The sequence below is a fragment of the Eriocheir sinensis genome, chromosome 44 (genome assembly GCF_024679095.1).
Source record: "Eriocheir sinensis breed Jianghai 21 chromosome 44, ASM2467909v1, whole genome shotgun sequence".
Lineage (NCBI taxonomy): Eukaryota > Metazoa > Arthropoda > Malacostraca > Decapoda > Varunidae > Eriocheir > Eriocheir sinensis.
Window position 1 is genome coordinate 6,251,624 of NC_066552.1, and position 22,085 is coordinate 6,273,708.

Below are 22,085 nucleotides of genomic sequence, written 5' to 3' on the forward strand. Positions count from 1 at the left end.
TAGTAGTTGTTGTTGTAGTAGTTGTAGTAGTAGTAGTTGTTGTTGTTGTTGTTAGTGTTTTAGGAGAATCATAACAACAAAAGCAATATGGTGAAGAAGTGATGTGATGATGCATTGCTTCTAATAATGATGATGATGATGATGATAATGAATGATGATGATGGTGTTGATGATAGTGAGAGATGGTAAATGGTGTAAAAATGGTGATGATGATGATGATGGTGATGTGAATGTGATGAACCGCTACTTCTTCTCCCTATTTTCTCTCCCTCACCTATCTTCTCTTCAACACTTCTTCCCTCCTTCTCTCGTTGACTCCCTCCTTTCCCTCTATTATCCTTCCTTCAACATTCCTCCTCTGCCTCCTCCCTCTCTCTTTGCCTCTTCTATGTCTCTCTTTCTCTCTCCGCTTTCCTAATTCCTCTTAAACCACTTCCCTCCCCCCCTCTCCCTCCTCCTCCTTTCCTTCCCTCCCACTCACTCTCACTCTCCCTCTCTTTTCCTCTTATCCCCATACATATTCCCTCCATTTCCTAGGCCGTCTCTCCTCCTCCTCCTCCTCCTCCTCCTCTTCTGTCTCCTTGAAAAGATAAATACGTGGGAAGTACTTTGTTATTTACTTACGAGGAAGGAAAACGATGAATAGGAGACAGAGATGAAGGGAAGGATGAAGGAAAAGAAGAAAAGAGGGAATAACAGGAATAGGAGAAAACACAGGGAAAAAGGGAGGAGAGAAAAAAGTAAAGTGATGATTTTTTAAGAAAGGAAAACAGAAAGAAAAAAAAAGAGAGAATACACAGAAAGGAAGAATTAATATAAAGAAAGAAACAAATATGTGGGTAACAAATCGAGAGAGGAAAGAAACAAAAAAGAAACAAACTAAAAAGAACGAACTGAAGACCTTGACAAAAAACGGGAAAGTAGGTTAATGATATTTTTCCAGACGATCGATGGAAGAAGAAGTGGAGGAAGAAAGGAGAGTGGATGGAAGAGAAAGGAAGGGAAGTGAAGAGGAAGGGGAAATAGAAGGGTGGTAGAGAGATAAGGACGAAGGGAAGGAGACATTGAAGGAGTTGAGGAAATAATAATAATAAGAGAGAGAGACAGAATCAATCTACACAGGCGCCAAAAGGCCTCCCTCTCTCCCTCCCTCTCCCTCCCTTTCTCTCTCCTTAACTCCTTTTCCTCCCATAACCTACGTTTCCAACATCCTCATTCCCTTCCCTCCTCCATTTTTCTTTTCTTTCCTCCAATTCCATGTCTCTATCTTTATCTATCTATCCATCTATCTATTTATCTTTCTTCTCCTTTATTCCTTGTTCTATATATCCTCTACGTGTCTTGTTTCCCTTCCTTTCTTACCTCCAGATTCAAGTTCCAGTCTCTTCCATCTTTCCTTTTCTTCCTCCCCTCATCTCTTTCTCTCTTGTTTGCCCCTTCTCCTTCTGTTTATTCCTCACTCCCTGTTCGCAGCATCTTTCTCTCTGCTCCCTCCTCCCCTCTTCTCTAATCGTACGTTATCCCTTTCCTCCTCTTCTTTAATCCTTCTATTCTCTTCTTACTGTTTTTTTGTCTTCTCTCCTTCGCCAGCTTTCCTCCGCTTCTTCATTCTTTCTGGGTTTTTTTTCACGTTATTTTTCTCTTCTTTCCTTCGTTTCTTTCCTCCTCTTCTCTAATCTCTTCATTGTTTTCATTCTTACTTTTCTTCTTTTCTTCTTCGTTTTGTTCCTCTTTTAAAATCCCTTCTTTCCCTTCACACTTTTTCTCATATTTCTTTATTTTCTTTTTCTCTTCGTTTCTTCAAAGTTATGCACATATCGGCTTCATCTGTTCCTGTTTTTGTTCCTCGTTCTCGACTCATCTCCATTTTTTTTCTCATTATTCTCCATCTCCACTGACACTGATATTGGCATTTCTCTTCCTGTTATCCATTTTCCTTTTTTTTTGTTCCCCTTCCCTCCTCCTCCTCCTCCTGCTCCTCCACTAGTTTCTCTTCCTCTCCATTTCGATCTTTATTTTTTTCTCTTATTTCAGTTTTTTTCCCTTTTCCTTTTTTTTTCATTCCCTCCTTTTATATTCTTTTTTTTTTTGTTTCCTCTTCCTCTTCCTCCTGCTCCGTACTCTTTTTTATCCTCCTCTCAATCACCATCTTTATTTTATTCTACATGTTCCAATATTTTCTCTTTTTCCATCTTTTTTTATTCCCTCCTATTATTCTCCATTTTATTTTGTTTCCCCCTTCCCTTCTCCTCCTCCTCCTGCTCCTCCTCTTTTTTTCTTCCTCTCTATCTCCATCTTTATTTTTTCACACGTTACAATATGAGTCTTTTTTCCCTTTTCCCTTTATTTTTCCTTCCCTCTATTTATTCTCCATTTTATTTTGTTTCTCTTTCACTCCTCCTCTTCCTCCTACTCCCACACACTTTTTTCCTTCTCTCTATCTCCACCTTTATTTTTTCACACGTTCCAATATTTTCTCTTTTTCATTCCCTTCTATTTTTCCTATCCATCTTTTTTGTTTTCTTCCCCTCCTCCTCCTACTTCTCCTTCTCCTCCTCCTCCTCCACTTCTCTACCCTCTCTTTCCTATACTTCTCAACGTGTTCAAATTCCCTATCTCATTTCCACCCACCCTCCCACCCGTCCCCTTTCCTTCCTTCCTTCCATCCTCCCTTGACCCACCTCTCTCTCTCTCTCTCTCTTTCCTTATCTCTCGCCTCCTTCATTTTCTCTCCGTAAGATGGAGAAACAACTTCAAAAGACAAATTATATTCAAGGGAACCATATTTTTCTCCTTCGTCTTCGCTTTCGTCCGATTTTTTATTTTTTTATTATTTTTCAAAGATTTATCTTCTTCCATTTTTCTCTATCTTTATTTATAATTTTCTTTTCTTACATTTTTTCATTTTATATATTGATTTTTTTCCCATTTTCTGTATCTCTATTTTTTATATATCTATGTATCTATGTATATAACTATCTATCTATTTATTTATCTCCCAACACTCACATCATTCTTCATCATTTTTATTATTATTTTCCTTACTATTATAATTATTATTACTATTATTGTCTATATTATTACTTACACTACTACTACTTCTTCTATCACTACTACTACTACTAATACTAATACTAATACTACTACAACAACGACAACTTCTACCACAATAACAACAACAACCACCATCATCATCCTTATTATTCCCCAAATAAAAACAGACAGACAAACAGACAGCCAAAGTTCCCACAATGCGCCCATGAACCCGTCACACACACAAACCACAAGACATAGACAGGCCGGATGCGCTATTGGCTGCCTCAACAGCTCTCAAACTCCCTCCCAGCCGCCAGCCCGGAATGTACTGGCGGCGCTGGACAAGGCGTGGAGCTACTGACTGGCGGGGCGGCGGTGGGAGGGTTAGTGGGAGCCCCGTGACCTCGATGGGGAATGTTGGAGCAAGTTCGAGAGTTGAAGGGTTGTGAGTGTGAGGCTGACGAGGATGTGTGTGAGGCGAGGTGAGGGTCTGGTGGTGTCGATGGATGGGTAAGTGGGTAGTTAAATGGGTTAGTGGGTAAGTAGGTAAGGTTTGTTTGTCGGTTTTCATCTTCTCCGGTAGCTGCGGGGATCATGTTTCTTAAAGGCCCCTCTAAGCGAATTAATGAGAAAAAATCATCACTCACGCAAACCATTTCATAATATATATCAAAGCATTTGTGATCAGTTTATGCATCATCTATTTTGGGGGTTTTATATCATGGCAAAAATTTGGCCCGTCGCTGGTACACGGTAAAGCCACAAATTTGGCCCGTCGCTGCTACCGGGGTAAGTGGGTAGGTGAAGGGGTTAGTAGGTATAAGTAGGTGAGGTTTGTTTGCCGGTTTTCCTCTCTTCTCTCTTCGCCTATGTTCGTACGCTCCTGTTTTCTCTCTCTGTATCCTTTCCAGCGTTGCCAAATCGTCGTACTCTGAACATTGCATTTATCATTTTTAGACTCCCAAGACTGTCGTAACCACACAAATAATGATAGAAAATTAAAGTTAGTGCTAAAACTATTATTTATTGATGTTTTTAGTGTTTTTTTTGCAATAGTTATCGGTCAGAAACTATGAAAATGCAATGCGATGGGTACGATAATATGGTAACACTGATTCTTTCCCTCTTTTTCGCGTTTTCTTTATCTTTTCATCCTTTCTCTGGTGTTTTCCTCTTTCTTCTCTCTCATTTGTTTCCCTTTCTGTCTTTCTGTCTGCCGTTGTGTGTCTCTCAGTCTATCTATCCATCTATCTATCTATCTTTTACTTACACTTTTCGTTCTCATCTTTCCACTCCTCCTTCTGCTCCACCTTCTTCTCCTGCTTCTTTTTCGCGTTTTCTTTATCTTTTCATCCTTTCTCTGATGTTTTCTTCTCTCTTCTCTCATTTGTTTCCTTCTCTATCTTTCTGTCTGCCGTTGTCTCTCTCAGTCTGTCTATCCATCTATCTATCTATCTTTTACTTACACTTTTCGTTCTCTTCCTCCCATTCCTCCTCCTCCTCCACCTCCTCCTCCTGCTTCTTCTTCTCCTCCTTCTCCAGGGCTAAATAAAAGAGCCTTCTACATCATTTGAAGTCTGAAAGTTCCGGTAATGTATTTAATATTAAGCTATTCGCTTCCCTCCCTTCCTCCCTTCCTCTCCCTCCTTCCCCTCCATTCTCCATATAGACCTCTCTCTCTCTCCTCTCGACTTCCCTCTGTCTCTCACTCACTCCACTTTTCACTTCGCTCACTTCTTTCCTTCCTCCATTTCTTTCCCTTTTCCTCCATTCGTATATATCTTTCTCATTCTCATTCTCTTCCTCCTTCCTTGTAGTTTCCTCCCTTGCTTTTACTCTTCCCTTCTCGTCTTCCACTTTCTTATCTTTCTTCTCCTTTTCCGTCTCCTGCCCATCCTCTATTCCTCCTTTTTCATTTCTAGTTTCATCGTTCGCTTTTTCTCTTTCCTTCTCGTCGTTCACGTTCCCCTCCTCCTCCTCCTCCTCCTTCTTCTGATCCTCCTTTCCCTCCTCCTCCTCTCATATCAGTTTTTCAATATTCAATCAGGCCTGTTCTCCATTTTTCCGTCATATTTTTCGTTCTGTCCCATCAACAACACCTCTGATACTTCCTCCCACCTCCACCACTACCACCACTAACTCTATTCACCTCTATTTACCTTTACTCCAACATTCATTTCACCGTCCCATGTTATATACTTCCTAACCTTACCTCACCTCACCTCACCTAGGTCAACATTAACATGACTGAAACATTTAAATCGAGGTTTGATTGTATTAATAGATGAGAAGGTGCCAAATGTATAGGTTATGGTCTCTTGCAGTCTCCTCATATCCTTGTGTCATGTGCTCTTGTGTTGTGGGAGAAAGGGGGAGTTGGGGACCAGAGCAGGGGAGGGAGTTAGGCAGCTGTTGAGTCCATGGAAAATCGATTGAAACAGAAAGGTTGGAAAAAAATAATAGATAAAATAGACTTGCCTTTTTCAGTGTCCTTATAACCTTGTGTCTTGTCTCCTTGTGTTGGGGAGAGACGGTGAGATTGGGGGGGGCTGAAGAGGGAGAAGGGGGAGGCAGGGGGTTGTTAGGCAGCTGTAAGATAGAATTAATAGTTGAAAACCTGCCAAATGTAGATTGACTAACCTCTTGCAGTCTCCTTATATCCCTTGAGGGGGCAGGGGAGGGGAGGGAATTCGGGGAGTAGAAGGGGAGGAGGGGAGGGGGGCTTGGGGAGAAGAGGAGGGGGAGGTAAGGTAGATCATGAGTCACCATACGTAGACTACTAACCTCTTGGAGTCTCCTTATATCCTTTGAGGGGGCAGGGGAGGGAAGGGGGTTTGGGGGGCAGTGGGGGAGGAGGGGAAAGAGGGAAGAGGTAGGAGGAGGTTAGGTAGATCTTGAGTCACCATACGTAGACTGACTAACATCTTGTAGTCTCCTTATATCCTTTGATGGGGCAGGGGAGGGAAGGGGATTTGTGGGGCAGTGGTGGAGGAGGGGAGGGGGGGTTGGAGGAAAAAAGGGAAGAAGGAGGAGGAATACATGAGAATACATAGGATACATAGGAAGGTTAGGCAGATCTTGAGTTCATACGTAGACTGACTAACCTCTTGCAGTCCTCATATAATTCCCTGTGTCTTGTCACTCTGAGGGGGCGGGGAAAGTTGAGGGAACGGAGGAGGGGGGCAAAGGCGGGCGGGGGCAGCTGTTATGGCGGTGGAGAGGTGTGTCATCAATGCGGTGCCTCCCAAGGGACCGCCAAGCCCCTCCGTCGCCCGGGCTTCACACTCCTGTCGAGATTATCAGCCGAACTTAATCTTCTTCTTGGCGCGCCCCGAGGGATTGCTTTCTCGCTCTCGCCGCCTTCTGATTCTGATTCCGGTTCCTCTTCTCTGCCTCTTCCTTTCCCTTTTTTATTTCCTTTTCTTTTTCTTCGTCTTATTAACAAGAATAACAAGGAGACGAATACGAAACGAGGAAAAAGAACAATAAAGACGAATATGGCGAAGAAAAAGGAAAGGAAATAAAAAGGAAAGGAAGAAGCAAGAACAGAGGAAGCAGAAAGATAATAAAGAGAACAAGGAGATTAATACGAAACGAGGAAAAAGAACAAAAAAGGCGAATAAGACGAAGAAAAAGGAAAGGAAATAAAAGGAAAAGGAAGAGGCAAGAAAAAAGAAAGAAGAAAGATAATAAAGAGAACAAGGAGTTTAATACGAAACGAGGAAAAAGAACAAGAAAGCGTATTCTTGTTCTTTTTCCTCGTTTCGTGTTCGTCTCCTTGTTCTTCTTGTTCTCCCTCTTCTATTTGTCTCCTTTTCCTTTTTTCTTTTGCTCATTATCTTTCTTCTTCCTCTTTTCTTGTCTCATTCTCCTTTTCAGTTCCTTTTCTTCGTCTTTTTTTTCTTTTTCCTCTTCTGGTATTCATCTTCTCTTAGCTCTTTCTCCTTGTTCCATTTCCTCATCGTTTTCAGTTGTTATTTGTTATACCGTTTCTCTTGCCTCCTTTTCTATATATTTTTTTCTTTCTTCTTTTCGTATCCTTCTTTCGCTTCTCTCCTTCTCCGCTATTTTCTTTTTCTTCACCATCTTCTTTCTTACTCGTCCGATTCTCTTGCCTCTCTTTCCTCTTCCTCTTGTTCTTTCTTGCTCTGTTTTTTTTATCTCGTTTCGTATTCTGATTCTTTCCATCTCTTGCCTTCATTTCCATTTTCTTTTCTTTGTCTTCCTTGTTTTGTCTCCACGTTTCATGTCCGTCTTCTTATTCTTGGGCGTTTTCTTCTTTTTCTTCATATTTTCTTCTCCATCGCATCCTCCACGGTTTTCTTGTTCTTCTTTGCCTTCATTTCCTTTTTCTTTTCTTTGTCTTCCTTGTTTTGTCTCCACGTTTCATGTCCGTCTTCTTATTCTTGGGCGTTTTCTTCTTTTTCTTCATGTTTTCTTCTCCATCGCATCCTCCACGGTTTTCGTTTTCTTCTTTGCCTTCATTTTTTTCTTCGTTTCCCTCTTCGTTTTCGTTTACTCTTCTGTTTTCTTCATTTTCTTCTCTTTCTTTTCTTTCTCATTCTCAACGCTTTTTATTATACATGTTTTCAGTTCCTCCTCCTCCTCCTCCTCCTCCTCTCACTCGTCTTTTTCATATGCTCATATTTCTGCCTTCTCTCTCCTTGTTAGCTATTATTTCATTTCATTATTATTATTACTACTATTATTATTATTATTATTATTATTATTATTATTATTATTATTATTATTATTATTATTATTATTACTATTATTATTATATTCTTCGCTTTTCATCTCCAAGTTCTTTTCGACACATTTTTAATTCTATTCTTCCACTTTTTGCAATGTCATATTTTTTCATCTTAACCCTGTTACATATTTCTATTTTTCTTCTTTTACATTAATATTCTCTATATTTTTTCATATCATTAGTTTCATTTCCTTCCTAATTAGGCGTCTCTCCTTTTTTCTTTTCTTCGTAATCTCCTTTCTCTCTTTGTCATCTCTTCAGACGCTCATCATCTTCAATATCGCTTTCCTCTGATTTTTGCTTTCTTTTTCCTCATCCTCCTTCAACTCCTCTTCCTCTTCCTCCTCCTTCTCCTCCACTTCATCGTCTTTGCCCTCCTCTCCTTCCATCATTTCTTCCTACAAAAATAATAATCACAACAGCAACAAGAACAACTAATCCTCCTCCTCCTCCTCCTCCTCCTCCTCCTCCTCCTCCTCCTCCTCCTCCTACCTCTGTCATCTTCTCTGGTACATAATTGTTAATATCTTCATTTTTGGTAAGGTAGAAGTGGCTACGTTGAGGTTATTGTGGCGATAATAGGTGGAAGATAATGACTCTCTCTCTCTCTCTCTCTCTCTCTCTCTCTCTCTCTCTCTCTCTCTCTCTCTCTCTCTCTCTCTCTCTCTCTCTCTCTCTCTCTCTCTCTCTCTCTCTCTCTCTCTCTCTCTCTCTCTCTCTCTCTCTCTCTCTCTCTCTCTCTCTCTCTCTCTCTCTCTCTCTCTCTCTCTCTCTCTCTCTCTCGTTGGTGACATGACGCAAGTAACCATTGGAACCGCCTCTTCTATTAACCCTTAACTGTTTCGTAAGGAGAGAGAGAGAGAAATAAATACACACACACACACACACACACACACACACACACACACACACACACACACACACACACACACACACACACACACACACACACACACACACACACACACACACACACACACACACACACACACACACACACAGGCAAGCACACACTATTATTCTTTGGTTTCATTTTGTTATTGGTATGTTTGTCCTGCTTTTGTTATTAATCTCTCTCTCTCTCTCTCTCTCTCTCTCTCTCTCTCTCTCTCTCTCTCTCTCTCTCTCTCTCTCTCTCTCTCTCTCTCTCTCTCTCTCTCTCTCCTTCGCGTAAGCTTTTTATTGTTTTTTTTCTTTTTTCTGAGCTTTTGTATATCAGGATATTAAATGTGCGCGCGTGCGTGCGTGTGTGTGTGTGTGTGTGTGTGTGTGTGTGTGTGTGTGTGTGTGTGTGTGAGTCGTTAATCTTGGCCATCGTTACTATCATCGTTATTATTATTATTAGGTTCATTAAGCAGACAATTAAGAGAGAAGTAATTAGACGTGCTTATTTATGGAGTGTGTTGATGGTGTTTGTGGTGGTGATGGTGGTGGTGATGGTGATAGTTGTGGTGGTGGTAGTGGTGGTGTTTGCGGTATTTTAATTACGTATTGATTCACGATCCTGTATGTGTGTGTGTGTGTGTGTGTGTGTGTGTGTGTGTGTGTGTGTGTGTGTTCGTGGGTGTTTTAATTAGAAAAGGTAACAGGTACATTGATTGCTCCACCATACAAGGACTCACACACACACACACACACACACACACACACACACACACACACACACACACACACACACACATTTAAGACGTTTTCCTCATACCTCGTCTGATTAAGTCATTAACAAACGATTCCTTCCGCATCACCTTTACATTTTCTTTGGTCCCGAACGTGAGAAATGGTGAGTGAGGGTGCTCTCTCTCTCTCTCTCTCTCTCTCTCTCTCTCTCTCTCTCTCTCTCTCTCTCTCTCTCTCTCTCTCTCTCTCTCTCTCTCTCTCTCTCTCTCTCTCTCTCTCTCTCTCTCTCTCTCTCTCTCTCTCTCTCTCTCTCTCTCTCTTGTAACAAAAATATCGCAAATAATAAGTCTTGTCTCTTTCTTTCTCTCTCGCAGGAGCTACCTGACATAAGCCTGGCCCAGAAGGTGATAATTGGTAAGTAATGCCAGAGTTATTATCATTGTTAGTAGTGGTAGTATAAGTAGTGGTAGTAGTTGTTGTAGTAGTGGTAGTGGTAGTAGTAGGAGTAGTAGTCGTGGGAGGAGTAGTGGTAGTAGTAGTAGTAGTAGTAGTAGTAGTAGTAGTAGTAGTAGTAGTAGTAGTAGTAGTAGTAGTAGTAGTAGAGGTAACAACAATAAAGGTAATTCTTTAGAAGTGTTAATGTTTATGGTTAGTGTTATGGAGGGGGTGAATGGGAGTGGGGTGGCGTGAGGTGGTAATAATTATATGGGTGTGGTGAGGTGTGACGCGCTGGCCGCTTAATTAAAAATAATTGCAGGTTGCATGCTCGTCTAAATGATTAATAATGTTTGTACTAATACTACTGCTGCTACTGATAAAAAAATAATGAGAAAGATAATTATAATAATAATAATAATAATAATAATAATAATAATAATAATAATAATAATAATAATAATAATAATAATAATAACAATAACAATAGAAATACGCGAAATAATTTTGATATAATTTTTCTTATATACATTGCCCAAAACAAAATCGATCATCCCTCTTTCCTTACCTCATTTCGCTTTATTTCCTCCACTTTTCCTTCCTTCCTTTCCCTCCTCCCGTCTTCCTTCCTTGACCTTTACTACACTCATTATGTAACCTACCTCTCGCCCTCCTATGCCCCCCATTCTTCCCATCTCCCCTTCATTCGTCCCTATCTCGTTCCCTCTTTTCCCTCTTGCATCTGCTCCTCATACCTCTTTCCCTTTCTCTTCCTTTTTCGCTCCCTCCCTTTCTCCCTATTTCCTTCTATACACATTTTCTCCTTTGTTCTTTCCTTCCTCTTCTTTAATCCCCGTCTATTTTTCTCTTTCCTTCCCTTTTTGTACATATCTTCTTCATTCTTCTTTCCTCCTATCCCTTCTTCCCCCTCTCCATTTCTCCATTTTTCTCTCCATATACCTTTTCCCCATTCTTTCCTTTTTCCTTCATCCCTCCCTCTCTATCTCCCTCTTTTCCTCCATGTATCTTTCCTCCGTTTTTCTTCTCCTCCCTTTCTCCGTCTTTCCTTTAATATACCTTTTCTCCATTCTCTCCATCCTCCTACCTTCCCTCCCTTCGCCTTTTCTTTGCCACTAACACCCAGAGATCCTGTCAGCCGCGGGGGGTCGATAGGGAAGAGAGGGGAGAGAAGGCGCGAGGGGATAGGAGGAGGAGGGGAGAGGAGAGGAGAGGAGAGGAGAAGGAAGTGCCGGCGATGGGATAGAAGCCGCTTGGGGAGAGAGACTGAGAAGGGAGAGGAGGTAAAGGGAGAGAGGATGCGAGGGGAGAGAAAAGGCATGGGGAGAGAAAAAGGGGGAGGGGAGAGAGAAAAGGAAGGCAAAGAGGAGGGAGAGATGGGAGAGAGGAGGCGAGAGGAAAGAGGATTTGAAGAGGGAGAGGAAGCAAAGGGAGAGAGAATGGGAGGAGGGAGATGAGGTGTGGGGAGAGGGGAGGGGGAGAGAAAGTTAAGCTAGAGGGGGAGCAAGAATGAGAAGGCTGGCAGGTAGCGAGTGTAAGGGAGGAAAGTAAGAGGAATGCTGGGGAAAAAGTGATGGGGATTAGATGGGATGGGAATGAAGGGTATGGAAGATAGGGAATGTGTGTGTAGGCGAGGTGGGAGAGGGGAGGAAAGTCATGCTAGGGAGAGGGAGGGAAGAGGGAGGAGAAAAAGGAAATAAAGGGGAACGAGAGGGGAGGAATGAGGTAAAAGAGGTACGAAGGGGATAGAGAAGGGAGGAATGAGGGAGAAAATAAGATGGAATGAGAAAAAGGAAAGAAAAGGGAGGAATGAAGTAAAAGAGGTATGAAGGGGATAGAGAAGGGAGAAATGAGGGAGGAGATAAGAGGGAATGAGAAAAGAGAAAGAAAAGGGAGGAATGAGTAAGGGGAAGAAGTATTGAAGGGGATGTCAAGGGGAGTCAATTAAGGGAGGGAGAAGGAAGGGGAAGGAAGAGTAAAGGAAAGTGAAGGAAGTAAAGGGAAAGGGAGAGTAACAATAAAAAGTGAAAAGATTAATACTAAGTGAATGAAAAGTAAGGAAAAGAAGAGTAAGGGAGTAAAAAGGGAGAAATAGGTTAAGGAGTGAAGTCTGTTAAGGGAGAGGAAGGGTAAGAAACAGTAAATGGGGGAGAAAATAAAGGAATGGAAGATGAGAAAGAAAAAAAAAGAATAAGGAAGAATAAAGAATGAAACAGGTATAGAAATCAATGTTGTCAGGGAGTAAAAGGAGAGGGAAAGGGGAGAGGTTAATGAGGAGTAAAGGGAGATTATGAGTGAAGGGAACAGGGATGCAGATAAGGGAGTAATGGGGAGAATAGTTTAATAATGGAGGGGGAGAGCAGGAAAGGGAGGAAAGGAGAGAGAATGTTAAAGGGAGAAGAGGGGAGGAAAGGAGAGAGAATGTTAAAGGGAGAAGAGGGGAGTAAAGGAAGGGAAGGAGAAGCATGTAGGTAAGGAAGCGTAAAGGGAAAGGGGAGGAAGGAAGGGAAGGGGAGGAATATAGATTAGTGAGTAAGGGGGAGCGAAGGGAGGACGGGGAGGGAGTGTAAGGGAGTGAGGGGAAAAGAGTGACCGGTAAAGGGGGGTTAGGGGGTGAGGGGAGCTGGAAGGGGGGGGAGAGGGGGAGGGAGGGGGGTAACTCTTGTCTTTGAGCCTACCTGCCTCTCTAAATTGCCTCCCGAGCACCCTAATTGCTCTTACCTGTCCTCCCTACCTGTCCAGCTGTCTCCCTTCCTCCATCCCTCCTTCCCTTCCTCCCTCCCTCTCTCCCTTTCCCTAATCTCTCTCTTCATCATCATCACTTTCATCCTCTTCCTTTCATTTTCTTTCTCTTAGTCGTCTTTCTTCGTTCCATTCTTATCTCCTTTCTACTCTACCTATCTCCCTCCCTCCCTCCCTCCCCTGTAAACCCTTTCCTCTATCGCCACTTTCATCATTTTTCTTTCATTTTCTTTCTTTTAATCGTCTTTCTTCGTTCCTTTCTTCTCTCCTTTCTACTCAACCTATCTCCCTCCGTCCTTCCCTCCCTTCCTCTATCTCCCCATTCGTCCTTTCCCTCATTCTATCTCTTTATCGTCTTCCTTCATTCCATTCTACCTTCCTGTCCTTTATCCACTCTCTCCCTCCCTCCCACATTTTCCCCTTTTTTTTCATTCATAACATCATCTTCATCTCTCTCTCTCTCTCTCTCTCTCTCTCTCTCTCTCTCTCTCTCTCTCTCTCTCTCTCTCTCTCTCTCTCTCTCTCTCTCTCTCTCTCTCTCTCTCTCTCTCTCTCTCTCTCTCTCTCTCTCTCTCTCTCTCTCTCAATCTATTTCTATCTATATACCTTCCTTGCCTTATTTCATGGGTTTCATTACACTTTCTTCTCAATTTCTTTCCACGATTCTTTTTTCCCCTTCATTCTCTTTCTGTTTCCCACTTCTCTGTTTTTTCTTTGCTAACTAATTAAGGCGGTAATTAACTTATGTACCTCTTTATTTTCTTTCTTTTTTTACTCTTTCCTTTATTTTGTATTTTTTCGTTTTATTATTATATTTTTTCTATGTCATTGATTTTCGTTTCTTCAATTTCATGTTTCCTCTACCCCCACCCCCCTTTCTTTCTTTTCTGTCTGTCTATCTATCTATCTATCTATCTATCTATCTGTCTATCTATCTTTCTCTGTTTTCGCTTCCTCCTCTTTCCTCATCTTAAGATTCTCTCTCTCTCTCTCTCTCTCTCTCTCTCTCTCTCTCTCTCTCTCTCTCTCTCTCTCTCTCTCTCTCTCTCTCTCTCTCTCTCTCTCTCTCTCTCTCTCTCTCTCTCTCAGATCATACCAACATAAATCGTTATTTTCGCCTCAGATCTCTCCCTCTATCTTTCTTCTTTCCTCCTCCTCCTCCTCCTCCTCCTCCTCCTCCTCTCTCCATCCTCTATTTCTTTCCTCCAGTTTTTCCTCCTTTTCCCTCCCTCCCCATTGTCATATTTACGTTTCCTTTATTGACTCTACAAAGCCGCAGAGAAAGGGAGAGAGAGAGAGCGAGAGAGCGAGAGAGAGAGAGAGTGTATGGGGGAGAGGGAGTATGGGGGAGAGGGAACATCACAACAGTTTGTTCTCGCGAATTAATTGGGAAATTCTCTCTCTCTCTCTCTCTCTCTCTCTCTCTCTCTCTCTCTCTCTCTCTCTCTCTCTCTCTCTCTCTCTCTCTCTCTCTCTCTCTCTCTCTCTCTCTCTCTCTCTCTCTCTCTCTCTCTCTCTCTCTCTCTCTCTATCTCTCTCTCTCTCTCTCTCAATTTCAATTTCGCACGTGACCGGAGATTTGCTCTGTTCCTCTCTATTAGAAGCAGGTCACTAAATATTGATTAAGATCCTTGGGTATTTCGACGAGAGAGAGAGAGAGAAGAAGAGAAGAAGGAAGGAAGGAAGGAACAGAACAAGATAAAAGATAAAAGATAAAAATGATGAGAGAGAGAGAGAGAGAGAGAGATGAAGACAAAGAGGGGGCTGCCTTGCTTTGTTTACGTCGAGCTCGAAGGAAAAACCGTCAACTTTATTTGTACTCCCTCCAAGCTTGAACACGGCAGAAAGTCAAGGGTTGCATCTCTCTCTCTCTCTCTCTCTCTCTCTCTCTCTCTCTCTCTCTCTCTCTGAGTTTAACCATATATGCCGGGCGGTGATGTATTTGCAGTCATGAATGTTAGTACTCATCATATCCATCTTGTTGAATAATTGAGAGAGAGAGAGAGAGAGAGAGAGCAGAGAGACAAATAGACATAAACAGAAACAACGAACAGAAAATAACAAGTATACGCCCCCAAAATACTCATACCAAGAAACGAACGAGCAAAACCGAGGACTCAGGGAAGCGAAAACACTAGCAAACTGAAACTGACAGACAAGTATAAGAAGAAGCAGGAATTCATTTTTAAACTCGCATTTTAGTTTTCTTGCAGCATCTTGGTTTTCATTCTCCGCTTTCTCCTCGTCTTCTCCACCCGCTTCGCTTTTGTCCTTGTTATTATCTCCTCTATTTATTTTTCCTCTTTCTACTACCAATACTACTAATACTAATACGAATACTACTAATAATGATAATCTTTTTCCTCATCCTTTTCTTCTTCCTTCTCTTCCTTCTCCTGTTCCCTCTTTCTTTTAAGTTGTTTCTCTTTCGTTATTTTCTTTCCATCTTCACCTAACGAACCTATCTTTTTCCTCCTTCTCCTCTTCCTCCTCCTCTTCCTTCTCTTCCTTTTCTTCTTCCTTCCCTTCCTTCTCCTCTCTTTCTTTTTAGTTGTTTCTCTTCCGTTATTTTCTTTCCATCTCCACCTAACGAACCTATCTTTTTCCTCCTTCTCCTCTTCCTCCTCCTCTTCCTTCTCTTCCTCCTTCTCTTTCTTCTCTTCCTTTTCTTCTTCCTTCCCTTCCTTCTCCTCTCTATCTTTTAAGTTGTTTCTCTTCCGTTATTTTCTTTCCATCTCCACCTAACGAACCTATCTTTTTCCTCCTTCTCCTCTTCCTCCTCCTCTTCCTTTTCTTCCTCCTTCTCTTTTTTCTCTTCCTTTTCTTCTTCCTTCCCTTCCTTCTCCTCTCTATCTTTTAAGTTGTTTCTCTTTCGTTATTTTCTTTCCATCTTCAACTAACGAACTTATCTTTTTCCTCCTTCTCCTCTTCCTCCTCCTCTTCCTTCTCTTCCTCCTCCTCTTCCTTCTCTTCCTCCTCCTCTTCCTTCTCTTCCTTTTCTTCTTCCTTCCCTTCCTTTTCCTCTCTATCTTTTAAGTTGTTTCTCTTCTGTCATTTTCTTTCCATATTGACCTAACGAACCTATTCCTTTATTCTCTTACCTTCCTCCTCCTCCTCCTCCTCCTCCTCCTCTTCCTCCTCCTTCTCTTCCTCCCTATTTGGTCCTCGTCCTCTTCTCCTCCTCCTCTTCCTCCTTCTCCTCCCCATCTTGCTCCCTTCCTCTTCATCCTCGCTCTCCTTTTCCTCCTCTCTTCTACAGGTATCATCCCTAACCCGCCTCCTTCTCCCTATCTTTTCTTCCTCCTCCCTCCCTCTCCTCCTCCCCTCTTCAATCATCACCACTAACCCTCCTCTTCCTCCTCCTCTTCCTTCTCTTCCTTTTCTTCTTCCTTCCCTTCCTTCTCCTCTCTCTCTTTTAAGTTGTTTTTCTTTCGTTATTTTCTTTCCATCTTCACCTAACGAACCTATTACCTTCCTCTTCCTCCTCCTCCGTCTCCTTCCTATCTCGTCTTCATCTTCATCTTCTTCCCGCTCTCCCTTTCCTCCTCCCCTCTTCAACCATCACCACCACTAACCCTCCTCTTCCTCCTCCTCTCCCCCAGGTATCGTTCTCTCCTTCGTCATCTTCCTGTCCATCTTCGGCAACGTCCTCGTCTGCCTCGCCGTCTACACTGACAGGAACCTTCGCAAGATCGGCAACCTCTTCGTCGTGTCGCTGGCCATCGCTGACCTCTTCGTGGCCTGCGTTGTCATGACCTTCGCCCTCGTCAATGACCTCCTCGGCTACTGGCCCTTCGGGAGTGAGTACTGCGACATCTGGATTGCCTTCGACGTCATGTGCTCCACGGCCTCCATCGTGAACCTGTGCGCCATTAGTCTGGACAGATACATCCACATCAAGGTAAGGCCGCAAGGTGTTAAGGGAAAGGGAAAGGGAGGAAAGGAAGGGAAGGGGGTGGAAAGGGAATATATCCACATCAAGGTAAGGCCGCAAGGTGTTAAGGGAAAGGGAAGGGAAGGGGGTGGAAAGGGAAGGGAGAGGAAGGGTAGAAAATGGGAAAGAAAACGAAAGCATGGGAAAGGAAAGAGAAGGAAAGGAAAAAGAGGAGTAGAGAGAATTAAAAGGAAAGGAAAGGGAAGGGAAAAGGAAGGAAGGGAAAGGAAAAGGAAGGAAGGGAAGGGAGGGGGTGAAAAGTGAAACGGAAAGCGTAGGGAAAAAAATAAAGAATGAGAGAGAGAGAGAGAGAGAGAGAGAGAGAGAGAGGTTTAGCCCCTGCCCCCCCTCACATCTGCCCTAATGTGACTGTCATTCATAGCATAACACGCGTATGGATTTATCGAGTGCTGATAATGGCGCGTGTGTGTGTGTGTGTGTGTGTGTGTGTGTGGGTGGGTGGGTGGGTGAGTGTTTGAGTGAGTGAGAGAGAGAAAGAGATAGATAGAAAGACAAATAGATAGATAGATAGATAGATAAACAGATAGAGAGAGAGTATACGGAAGCAGATGAAAAATAATGTAATAAAAAACGAAAGGGAGACCAGACCGATACTTTGCCTTTAAAATTTATCTGATGGAAGTGACAGAAATACAGAATAAAGAAACAATAGAAAATAATGGCAAAGAAATACGTCGAGCAATTAAAAGAAGTTAGATAAAAAATGAACAGCGATATTTCTCTCTTACTTTCCTTCCTCCTTTTTTCCCCCGCCACCCCCTCGATTTTTCTCTCTTCTTTTTCCCTCATTCTAATTTCTCCTCGTTCCTATTCCATTATTATTTCTTTCTAACTATTTATTCTTCCATATGTCTTTCCTCCCCTTTTTCCTTCCTTTTTTCCTTCATCCCTCCTTTGTTAATCTTCCTTTTTTTCCTTTTCATCCTCTTTTTCCTTTCTACGTCACTTCCTCAATTCACTTTTTCTCGCTCCTCTCCCGCTCTCGCTTTCCTTTTTCCCTCCTCCTCTATTTTCCTTTTTTTGTTCCTCTTTTTCGTTTCTTACCACTTTTTTCCCTCCCATTTTGCATTATTCCCATATTCCACCTATTTACTCTGTTTCCTTCCTTTTCCTTCCCTTTCTTTCCTTCCTCCTTTATTTTCTTTCTTTATTCCTTTCTTTTCCTTTCTTAATCGTCCTACTTCACTTTTTTAACACTTTTTTTTCCTCCCATTTTGCATTTTTTTCACATTCCATCTATTTACTGTTTCCTTACTTGTTTTCCTCCTTTTCTTTCCTTCCTCCTTCATTTTCTTTGTTTATTCTTTTCTTTTCCTATCTTTACTTTTCTACATCACTTTTTTAATACTTTTTTCCCTTCCATTTTGCATTATTCCCACATTCCATCTGTTTCCTGTTTCCTTTCTTTTGTCCTCGCTTTCTTTCCTTCCTCCTTTATTTTCCTTGTTTGTTCCTTTCTTTTCCTTTCTTAATCTTCCTACTTCACTTTTTTAACACTTTTTTTTCCTCCCATTTTGCATTATTCCCACTATCTATCTATTTACTCTGTTTCTTTCCTTTTCCCTCTTTTTCTTTCCTTCCTCTTCTGTTTTCCTTTTTTCCTCTTGTTTTTCTTTCTCTACTTCCCCCAAATCACTAATTCTATCATCTCGTTTCCCATTCTTCTCAAATTCCTACTATTTTCTCTGTTTTCTTTCACTTTTCCTCCCTTTTTCCTCTTTTTTCCTTTTCTGTTTTCCCTTTTTGTTCCTCTTTTCCTTTATTTACTTTCCTACGTCACTCCTTTCCCGCTTTTTCCTCCCTTCCTTCCCCTTCCGTTCCCTTCCTTTCCTCCCCTTTCCTTTTAATTCCCTCTACTCCTCTTTTTCCTTTCCTTTTCTTCCCTCTCCCATGCTTTCCTTTTCTTTCCCATTTCCTACCCTTGTCCCTTCACTTTCCACGGCTTTCCCTTCCCTTCCTCCCTTTCCCTTTCCCTTTCCCTTAACACCTTCCTCTCACATTCATTTTTACTCCCTTTCCTCTTTTTCATCTTCTGTTTTCCTATTCTGTCTCTTTTTTCCCTTTCTTTTCCCCTCTACGTCACTTTTCCCGCACGTTTCCTCCCCTCTTGCATTTTTCCTTTCTCCCCTTTTCTTCTTTGCTTTCCTTCTCTTCTCTCATTCGTACCCAGTATCATTTTTCCCTCCCTTTGTGATCCTTCATCTCCACTCTCTCTCCATCTTTCCTCCTCTCTCCCTTGATACTTCTCTCCTACTTTTTCTCCTCGTTCCGGTGTTTTTCTCTCCTTCCCTTTCTTCTCCCCTCCATCCCTTCCACGCCTTCATTCCTCCCTCCTTCTGTTCCTTGCCTTTTTTGTGTTTCCCTGGATCATCTTTCTCTTTCTATCTCATGTCTTTTTTTTTCTTTCTGTTTTTCCTTGCTAAACTAACCTTTTCTTTTCCTTTCCCTTCCTCACAAACTTTCTTTATGTCTGTCATCTCATCCCTCCTTTCCTTTCCTTTTATTTTATTTTCTTTCCTTTCCCCTCCCATTTCTTTTCATCTCTGTACCTCCTTATTACGCCAGTCCTTCTCCTTTCTTTTCCTTTCTTTTCCTTTTCTTTCCCATCTCACTTCATCTCTGCACCTCTTTACTTGACCAGCTTTTCTTTCCCTTTCCTTTCCTTTTTTCTTCCCATATCTTCCTTTATTCTTCCTTACTAGTAAAACCAACCTCTCTCCTCCTTTACTCTCCTCTCCTTTCCTTTACTTTCCTTTCCTTCCCCATCTCTTTGCCCCCAACTGCACCTCCTTATCTTTCTCCTCCTTTCCTCTCCTTTCCTCCCCTCTCTTATACCAATACAACCTTCTTCTATCATTTCCTCCCTATCATTCCTCATTTCTCTCCTCTCCCATCTCCCTTTTCTTTCCCTTCTTTTCCTCTTCTCTCCTTTCCAATCTCACTCTCTGTACCTCCTAACTAAGCAAATATTTCTTCTTTCCTCTTCTTTCCTGACTTTTTTCATTCCTCTCCTCTCCCATCTCCCTTCCTTTTCTTTCCTTTTCCTCTTCTCTCCTTTCCCATCTCACTTGCTGTACTCTCTAACTAAGCAAACATTTCTTCTTTCCTCTTCTTTCCCAACTTTCTTCATTCCTCTCCTCTCCCATCTCCCTTCCTTTTCTTTCCTTTTCTTTCTTTTCCTCTGCTTTCCTTTACCATCTCACTCTCTGTACCTTCTAACTAAGCAAACATTTCTTCTTTCCTTTTCTTCCCCAACTTTCTTCATTCCTCTCCTCTCCCATCTCCCTTCCTTTTCTTTCCTTTTCTTTCTTTTCCTCTGCTTTCCTTTACCATCTCACTCTCTGTACCTCCTAACTAAGCAAATATTTCTTCTCTCGTTTCCTTCCCTCCCTAGCATCCTCCATAACCCTATACCTCAACGACTGCACTAACTTCTCTCCCCTTCTCATCCCTCGCGCCCCAGGACCCACTGAGGTATGGCCGATGGATGACCAAGCGCATCGTGACCCTGTCCATCGCGGGGATATGGCTCCTCAGCGCTCTCGTCTCCTTCCTACCCATCAGCCTCAAACTCCACAGACCCCCGGACAAGAAGGACGAAGAGCCGCGGGTAAGGAAGGGTGATGACGGAGGCGGTGAAGGGGTGGAGAGAATGGTGATGAGATGAAGGGGATGGAAGGGTATGTATGAGATGAAGAGGGTAGAAATGACATATAGGGAAGAAAGTGAAGGAGTAGGAATGTTTGAGTGAAAAGAAATGAACTGGATAACGAAAGAGGGAGGAAGGTGAAGGGGAAGAAAGTGAGTTAATAAATATGACATGAAGTGAAAAGAAAGAATAATGAAAAAGGGGAAGAAAGTGAAAGGGGTAAAAGTGAGATGGAGTTAAAAAGACGGAAAGGGGAAGAAAGTGAAAGGGTAAAAATGGCAATTGGAGGGGAGTAGGATAGAAGGAGTGAAGGGAAATGAAAGTGAATGGAGATAAAAAAAAGGAAGGGACGGTAGTGAAATGAAGTGGAGTGAAGATAGTAGAGATAAAAAGTTAATTAAAAGAAAGATTAGAGAGAGACAGAGACAGGGAGAGAAGGTTAATAAAAAAAGCGAGCACGGTGAAAGCATGAAATTGACGTAAAAAAAAAAAAGAGATTGGAGGAGAAATGAGGACACTGCAAAAAAGGGTTAATGAAGGAAGAAAGGAATGGAGGAAACAAAGAAGAATTAAGGAAGTAATTTAGGGCAGTAAAGGGAGGAGGAGAGAAAAAAAGAGGAAGGCTGTTGGAGGAGAGAAAAAGGAAGGAGGAGATTTATGGAGACAAGAAAAGGAAGAGGAAGAGGGAGAGAAGGAAGAATGGAGGGAAAAAAACGAATAGTATATGAGAGAGAGAGAGAGAGAGAGAGAGAGAGAGAGAGAGAGAGAGAGAGAGAGAGAGAGAGAGAGATCTATTTGTAAATATTAATAGACAAAAAAGATGGATGTTTGAACTGGCGCTAAACAAACATACGAACGTCCTCTTAGAAGGGTAAATAAACGAGAGATAAAAAGAGAAATAGAATAAATAAAGGAAACAGAGATAGGCAATTAATCACGTTTTTCTCTCTCTCTTTCCTCCCCTCCATCTCCCCCATCATTAAATCTTTACATTATTTCATTTTTTCCTTTTCTCTATTCGGTATTAAACTCATCCTTCTCCTCCTTTTCCTTCTTCTTCGTTTTACTCTAATAAACAACAACAACTACTACTACTGATACTCCTACTACTACTACTACTACTATTGCTACTACTACTACTACTACTACTACTACTACTACAACTACTACTACCACAACCCAAACCCCTTCCACTTACTAACACATACCACTACCACAACTACTACTACTACTACCAATAACCACTACAAAACACTACCACAACCACCACTACTACTACTGCTACAACCCGATTCACTAACTCCCTCACCTACCACCATCACCACCATCATCATCATCAGCCGACCGGGGGAGAGGAGGAGCAGTGCGCCCTCGAACTAAGCAAAATCTACGCCGTGGTCTCCTCCTGCATCAGCTTCTTCCTGCCGTGCTGCGTCATGCTGGCCATCTACTCGAGGCTCTACCTGTACGCCAAGAGACACGTCGAGTCCATCAAGGTAAGCCGGGCAGGTAAAAGGGAAATGGAGGAAGGTAATTGAGGGAAGGTGGGTGCATTAATTGATAGCAAGTAAACTCTCAGTCTCTCTATACTCACGGCTCTACCTCCACGCCAAGATGCAAGGCGAGTCCATCAAGGTGAGCGGGGCAGGTAAAGGGAAATGGAGGAAGGTAATTGAGGGAAGGTGGGTGCATTAATTGATAGCAAGTAAACTCTCAGTCTCTCTATACTCACGGCTCTACCTCCACGCCAAGATGCAAGGCGAGTCCATCAAGGTGAGCGGGGCAGGTAAAAGGGAAATGGAGGAAGGTAATTGAGGGAAGGTGGGTGCATTAATTGATAGCAAGTAAACTCTCAGTCTCTCTATACTCACGGCTCTACC

At 42.2% G+C, this 22,085-nt stretch overlaps 1 protein-coding gene across 1 annotated transcript in view; it reads left to right on the forward strand.

The window, feature by feature from the left end:
- Positions 1–9,783: 9,783 nt before the first annotated feature.
- Positions 9,784–22,085, forward strand: part of LOC126980360 (dopamine receptor 1-like) — a 37,207-nt gene continuing 24,905 nt past the window's right edge. The window contains exons 1-4 of the mRNA XM_050830147.1: positions 9,784–9,820; positions 16,204–16,502; positions 20,020–20,166; positions 21,546–21,701. Coding sequence (XP_050686104.1) covers positions 16,353–16,502; positions 20,020–20,166; positions 21,546–21,701 — 453 coding nt within the window. The 5' untranslated portion in view covers positions 9,784–9,820; positions 16,204–16,352. The remainder of the gene's footprint in view (positions 9,821–16,203; positions 16,503–20,019; positions 20,167–21,545; positions 21,702–22,085) is intronic.